This window comes from Haplochromis burtoni, unplaced genomic scaffold, assembly GCF_018398535.1.
Source record: "Haplochromis burtoni strain Fernald_Lab_line unplaced genomic scaffold, NCSU_Asbu1 Contig_310, whole genome shotgun sequence".
Lineage (NCBI taxonomy): Eukaryota > Metazoa > Chordata > Actinopteri > Cichliformes > Cichlidae > Haplochromis > Haplochromis burtoni.
The window spans coordinates 485,089-493,133 of record NW_024582671.1 but is presented as its reverse complement, the minus strand read 5'-3'; the positions used below and the strand labels follow the sequence as shown (position 1 = coordinate 493,133).

Sequence of the window (8,045 nt, the reverse complement as noted above, 5' to 3'; positions counted from 1 at the left end):
GGAAGACCTCTGTCCCATCTGCTACGCTCACCCCATCTCTGCCATCTTCAAGCCTTGCCACACACACACTGCCCTACGGTCAATCGCGCACACACACACACACACACAACACACACACACACACACACACACACACACACACTCGTGGAGTATTCATATAATTGACATAATAGACCAGCCCCTTAATCCTCGTCTAACACTGGCACTAACGCCACATTCTGAGTCTCAAACATGCTGGTGGCGGGCAGCACATCCCGAGTTTACAGGACGCTGAGACGGCGATGAAGAACGCCCTGCTCGGTACAGCTGATGACGTGACGGCGAGTGTGGGGCAAGCAGGATCTTGAAAGTGTGAGATTGCTCCTGCAGACGTCCTGACACACACAGATATGGCTGACTCGCACACTCTCACCTGTGTGTGTGAGTCAGCTGTTTCCTTACTGCAGCTGGACGCCGCCGTGGGCGCAGACCTCGTTCATATCTGGATGCATATTTCATGCTATCCTGAAGGTGCGCTTGATTTAGCTGAGCTGGCACGCCGACTCAGCAGCCGTATGGATTGCTGCAGCATGATGGAGAGCGCTGTCACCGAGTGAACCAGCTGATTCCTCCTCGTGACAAACGGACTCGTGAGAGCAGCTCTGAGCGTTCACTCGGGCCCCTCTAAAACACACAGACAGGTTTCAGTGTGTGTCACACATCACGCCGGGTGAAACGAAGCTTCAAAACGGATCAAACGTCGTGTCGTCTGATTGGACAGCTGTGTGCTGTCGGTCCTCTGGCAGCTTTCTTGGCTCAATAACGACTTAAACACCGTCAGAAAAATAATCTTAATTCTGCCACATTGTTCTTTATTCTTACTGGACCTTTCAAAATAAAAGCCAAAACCTTCAAACCAATATTACCACCATTAAAAAACATCTAAAGTAACATTGTATTGTATAGCACCTTTCAAAATAAAAATCACAAAGTGCTTCACAGAAACGCTAAAACACAGAAACAAAAATGATTTTAGCTGTTTTATAAAAGAGACTGCTGAGTCCACAGAGCTGAAGCTCAAAGGGAGAGGGGTCCAGAGTCTGGGGGCCACAGTTACAAAAGCTCTGTCAACTTTTGTTTTCAGCCTCATATGATGGACAACCAGCAAGCCCTGATCACATGACCTCAGGGACCTGCTGGGATGTAAAAGATCTCTGATGTATGTCGGTGCTCGTCCATGCAGAGCTCAGAACGTGCTGAAGAGGGAGTAAATACAACAGACACAATCTGATAAACCCTGAGACAGAAAATCCCCCGACAGCTTCGTTAGAGCCGCTCAGATTAGCCGCTGTTCTTTAAATATGGCTCACTGATGGGGTGGGCGCAGGAAGTGATGCAGGGCGGTGAAAATCATCATCCCAAAGAACCAAAAGCACGACCTAAGTGTTGTCTTACAAAGAGATCCGCACAGATGACGTAGCCAGCAGGTCCTGGCTCGCCTTCATCTGTCTGAGTGTTTGGAGGCAGGTCGCCTCCCACAGCTGCAACCTGGCCCTCAGAGGTGGACCTGCAGCTCGCTGCTGCACGTGCTCACAGTAACCCTCCAACAGCAAAACGCTGTGAAGATGTGTTAGCCCAGCTCAGTCACACATAAACACTTTTAATGCTCAAAGCTGTTTGCAGACGATCACATGATCAGCGTAACTTCCTGTTTCCTCTGCAGAGCCTGCATCAACCAGCACCTGATGAACAACAAGGACTGCTTCTTCTGCAAGGCCACCATCACCGGAGTCGAGGACTACAGCAAGCCGGCCTCCTCCTAACACACGCACACACATACACGCGCACACACACACACACATGCAGGGTGAAATGAGGCACCATAACTACACACAAAAAACCAGAGCAGTGATGTGAAGACAGCAGCAGAACCAGCTGTCACATTAGCACAACAGCACCTCCACCTGTCAAAGCGAGTACACCACGCACACAGACACACACACAGACACACACAGTGCTACAGGGCAACAGGATGCAGGCGTGCCGCCTCTGCAGAAACACACAAACAGGAAACAAAGGAGAACCTCATCCTCAGCAGAGGAAGGCTTCCTCCAGGACTCCCACAGTAATTTAACACAGACACACAAAACTCACATAAAACACACGAAAAGGTCGACAAAGAGCCAAACAACCGCAGATAGGATCCAGCGTCCTCCATCACCACCTGATCCACAGCTCAGAGAGCTGTACCTGTACACACACGCCTGCTGGACTGTTGTTACCCTGCTGTGACAGAGTTTCTGTCCTTATCACCGTCAGGCTCCAGATTCAGTGTCACAAACAAAGAGGGCGTCACTGCTGTTGAAAAGCTGCTTTAAGATAAACGTCCACATCATTAAGAAGTGATTTCAGGTCTCATAAACTTCATTCACAGCAGAACACAGAAACATGTGACCTGTTCAAATCGGTTAAATAAACAAACGTCCATCCTTTAACTACAGGCTGCTCTTCATCAGTAAAATTCAAACCGTCAGCAGATGTTTGAACTTTCTGTTCTCCACGAATCAGAGAAAACCTGAACCTGGCGTGGATGAGACGCACATGTGTATCCGGATTACTGCGCTGATGATGATGACGGTGGTGTTTCTGCTGGAGGAGTCGTTGCGTGCTCGCTGTACTCTGCCGTTAGTTCCACAGTTATGATTTCACACATGTTCACACTGTGGGGCGCCGTTTGTAAAGTGAAACATGCTGAAATTAACTGCAATATTTTTCCACATTTAGCTAAAAACGAGTCCTTTTTTTTACAACATTTAGTAAAATACTTGTAACTTTTCACAGTTAAAACACAGTTTTGAATGTTAAATCTAAATATTATATTTAAATCTAAATGTTACAGGAAACTAAATATTTAGGCTAACATGTAAAATTTATTGTACGGATCAACGGAAATACCAAAATAAAAGCTTTACGAAAACCTCGGGAAAAAGGAGAACACATGAGAACCGTTTGGACTCAATCTACACATGTTGGTTCATTTTCTTAAAATCACTTTGGACAACACTATTTTACGCCATTTAGCTGCTGGTTAAGGTTAGGTTATCGTTAGCTTTAGGGCTGGAACGTCTATTACCGTGGGACCGTCCACTGGGATTCAGCCATAACAATAAGTTTCCTCAGGAACGCCGCGGGACGTGACAAAACATCGGTATGCTACGCCCCGGGAGAGAGCAGACACAGCCCGGGGCTGTGTGTGACCATCAGGTGTGAAATGACCCCTGCTGGTCACTTCTCACCGCCATGAGCTGCTTCACTTCTTGCCTACCAGCAGCGATTTAGCTGAGAACCTCCGAAGATCCGTTTCGTCGGCCATCCAAAGGTTCAGCAGTAGTGCGCTCAGCAGCTGCAGTCTCCACTTCACAATCGCTGCAGCACACGGACATGCTCGTAGGCAAGAAGTGAAGCAGCTCATGGCGATGAGAAGTGAGGCGGAGAGCAGACGTAATCTGACCAATACCGGCACACTTTTGCACCGGAGGTTTTCGTAAAGCTTTTATTTTGGTATTTCCGTTGATCCGTACAATAAATTTGCATGTTAGCCTAAATATTTAGTTTCCTGTAACATTTAGATTTAAAATTTAAAATTGTGTTTTAAATATGAAAAGTTAAAAAATATTTTACTAATCGGCGAACGGTGGATTTTTCTAAATTCGTGAATCACTGCTTTTACTAGATTTAAAATTAAAATTGTAACTAGCTTATATAGACTTTGAGATTACACTGCTGACTCTGGACAATCATGGCCAATAACAAAGAAACAGGTTAGGGCACATCATAAATTAATCGTTAGCTTAGGGCAGACTAATGAAAATTTTGGACGCACGGAGGTGGTTGTGTAGAGTCAGGTAGAGTATATTTTACAGATAGTGATAATTTGGAGGTGCCACATGCGCTTTTGGATGGATATTCATAGACCTCTTTGGTTTGATTACATCTCTGTTACAAATTGCCAATAACTAAGGAATTATTGTCACTTTTTAAAGATTTCTTGCAAACTGCCACTCTTTGACTTGCATTGGACAGCTGGCAGGTACAGTTATCTTTAAGGTATTTTTGTGGTATTGACTTAAGCTTTGAGGAACTAAGCATGGAACTTTAATTTAAAATAAAGAATCACTGTAGAAGAATTATCAATTTCCCAATGGATGACCCATATTAATTGTTTAGTGCATTTAATACACGTTAAATGGGAAAGAATATTTTTCGACAGGTAAATCTTAACGCATGGTCGCAGGGCAGGCACAAATAGATGAAATAATGGTGCAGGAAATGTATATTCTTTGAATTTTGCGGCGTTGCACATAATAAGATCAGGATATTTTTTGATAGATGGAATTTGGAGAAAATATTGGTGATATTTTAGTCATATTGTGAGTTACCCATTTACTTTGGCCGCCCTATGCGTAAATAACGTAATATCAGTCTTGGTGTGATTTATCGACCACACGCTCATTATGCTGCGTTAATGTGCAATATTTATGAATGTGAAAGTGACATCTCAGCTTTAATCACTACGATTTTATCACATGTAAGTGAGGAGGCTGGTGAAGGTAGGCTGTCCATATATGTTAGAGCTGGATTTTTCAGGCTTTTCCATGAAGTTGTTTTTGGTGGGTGGGGGGTCGGGAGGTAGGGGTCGGCTAACGTGCAGGCGAACAAACCATCACGAGGTGATTCATTCTTATGAGCAAATTTTTCTTTTTTCTCATTTTCAGCTTGAATGTTTAATATACTGCTGATGTCCTTTATCACAAAATATCAGCTTTCCCTGCTGCTTGTTCTAAGCCCATTCACCCGTCATGCTCCCCTCCCTCCTTCGGCGCTCCAAACAATCAATGTTTGGATGGGCAGGCTTCCCCCCAGTGTCATTATGTAGAGGCAGGGAACTTGTAATCTCCCGCTAACTGCTTGCAAGGAGATGAGGGAACAACAAAGATCCATTAATTAGCTGGGCTAAATGGTACTCCTGGCTGGAAGGATGTCTTGACGAAGACAGAAAGAGAGAGAAGGAAAAACAATCAAAAACAGAAAAAAAAAAAAAACCCAAATGAATGTCTGGATCCCTCCAGCGTACGATAAAAGAGGGTGAAAAGGACACAGGATACAATGAAATCTTCCCTGCAATGGACCATCTTCTACATTTCACTATATCTCCAAATAATAGAAAATGGTAAAATCCCAATCCATGACAGTATTGTAGTGAGAGAGAGATTTAAATTCTACCATTTATGATGTAAACACAGATCATCATAAATACTCCGAATAACTGTGAGGCCAGCAGTAGTAAAGCCCAGCTGCAATAAAGTCATGCAGTGGTGCCAGGGAAGCTGATATATACTGGGGACAGTGGTGACAACTGGAGATATGGGAGAAAGGTTGCAGTTTCTCCTGGTTCCCCATCACCCACACTCCACCTCATGGAGGTGTGAGCTTAGCCTTTAATAACCCACACAAGCCTGGGCACATTCCCAACTCATCACTTGGTTAGTTTCTTCTGTGATTAGTTGGTGTCACGTTTACATGCAGTGCCCTTTAACATTGTTTTTCAAAATATGCTAATGTTGTGAAGAGGCATATAAAACCTATTGCAGGAAGAGATGATTCAAGGTCACATGATCCAGCTGTAACTAAGCTTCATCAGATTGGAAAGTTTTAGGCCTAATCCTAAAAGTAGAGAGGGTATCTATTCTCAGTACCAGTGTTCAATAGCTCTATTGTCTTATTCCAACTAAAGAGATGGGTTTGCAACCAGCAACTGCTAAACTACTAAAGTTGAAGTCATGTCATGAACCGCTGTGTGTCTAAAGGTTTTGTAGATCTGATGAAGCAAAAACAGGAAAACAGGTCTAAATAATAACAGCTTCAATGCTTCTTATTTCAGAGAATCAGAAAGTCCAAAGTCAAGTCCAAAAATCCTTTAGTCAACGAAGCATTTAGCTGGGGAATCCAACACAAAGAACACAAAGCTAAGGAAACACACAACTATATGCAACAAAAGACAAAGGAATACTGAGACAACATATATACAAAAGGTAATGCAGGAAGAGGAGACGGGTGAGGACCAAAACCAAGCTGAAGCCAACAGGGAATCAGTGAGGACAGGGACAGGAACAAAAGCTACACTCAACATGAATAAAAACAGAACCCTTTAAAGTAAAGACAGACAACAAGATGGAGTGAACATGAAGACAAAGATGACAAAGACAAACAGAGATGAGACAGAAGGAGGAACAGAAAAAGGGGAACTAATTAAAAACAACCCTAAAGTTACTGTTTTAACAGCAACTGAAGCAAATAACAAGGCTAGAAAGACAAAACTTGTAAACACAAATCAATTAATGAGTAAAAAAATTAAACACTAACAATAACAGAAACCTAATCCAAAGATCACATAACTTCAAAACTACAAAGAATTCTGAACTTGAAAATTCAAAACCCTGGGTCCAAAACCGGGTGACCACTTGTTTAACCATTCACAGAATGATCGCAGATCAGTTGCTCACTACTTCCTAAAACTTGTTGGCTTGTTGGTGGTTTAGTAATTGGTGACCTGAAGGCCAGACAGAGATTGTAGAGTTTGTATGGAAAGTCCCTGACACTCACCAACGCTGGCCGAGCAGTACTGAAACTGTGAAAAGTGAGACAGAAGCAGGAAACATTTACTTTCAAGTTAAAAGCACTTAAGTATGTTCAAGGATATAAGGAAGCTGTAGCTTTAAGATGTTCTTGCTTTTGAGACCAACTATCACGAACTCGTCTTTACTGCAAATTCTGCTAATCACCAAAGAAATCACAAAGAGATTTTTGGTGCAGGACTCTCTTCGCTGTTGATTTCACCTACAGACACAAACCTAAAGACAGTACTTGCCAACCAGTTTGGGAATACTTTTCAGTTATGTATGACAATGTTAGACTGTCATACTGGTGTCATACTGCAAACTGACCAATGACTGATTGTCATGAGTGCTATTCACAGAGCGCTGAATGGCTACAACCACATCGTTGTAAGATGATGAATGATGAAATATATACTCTTAGGCTCTCTCTTTGATTCAGCGATGGCTGCCCAAATCAGCGATCCTCACTGTCCTGAATGTGCACATCCTTATCACCGAAAGAGCGGCTGCTGGCCTGTACATGTAAACAGAGCAGTCCTGGACTGATTCTATGCTGTGCTATCCACTCCTCCAGTGTGAACTGAGCTGCTTGCAGTGAGATTGTAAATAGAGAACTGCTGTTTCCCTCAACTCCAGGAACATTTCTGAACATTAGCTTCACTTTCTTTCTGCTCTTGTTTAGAGCAGCAGTGGGCAGTTGTTGACAACACAGACAATTAATGCATGTTCAGAAACTTTTTATTGACAGTGTCACTTTGGATTTTTGATTTATTGCTGAAGGGGGAAAAAAAGTCTTACAAACTTTTAATAAAACAATGATTAAAAAATGATTTCCTGGATTTTGGTGATATGGTATAACAATGTAAACAATTCTGAACTTTCTTTGTTTTTGCTGGCTTCAGCATCATGTGACTTGTCTACAGATTTCAAGGCCTGCGAGTGATGAGAAAGGAATTTCCTCAGTGAGTAGATCCAGTAACAACAGGCCAGTCATTTTTCGCTGGAAAACGATCTGCTGATGTCCTGCAAACTGCAATGTTCCTGCTAACTGAAGAGGATAAACACATTCTTTCACAGCTGGAACCACAGACTCGTACCAGGACTCAGCCATCACAATTTGACTCTGTCTCTGTCTTCTAGTAATATTTTAAATGATCCCACAAATGAAAACAGAATAATTTTTGATGCAAATATACTCAATGGTGATAAAATTGCCATTTATCTCATAATAGAGAGACACTAATCAGACTCTTAATAATTGCGCATTTAGACCTAATTACCAGAGCTTGTGTGCCAACATACCTTTCCTGTGGTGCTGACTGGCAGCACAGTAGCTGCACAGGTAAACAACAGTGAGTAAAGTCCACCACTGTGCCATGCTGATGCTCA

General features: G+C 42.8%; 1 protein-coding gene across 1 annotated transcript in view; it reads left to right on the top strand.

Moving 5' to 3' along the window:
• The window catches only part of LOC102289049 (E3 ubiquitin-protein ligase RNF123), a gene marked incomplete in the record, with an annotated part of 119,868 nt that extends 117,548 nt beyond the window's left edge, over positions 1–2,320 (top strand). Inside the window, 1 exon segment of the mRNA XM_042228185.1 lies at positions 1,703–2,320. Coding sequence (XP_042084119.1) covers positions 1,703–1,802 — 100 coding nt within the window.
• Between the last annotated feature and the right edge of the window lie 5,725 nt (positions 2,321–8,045).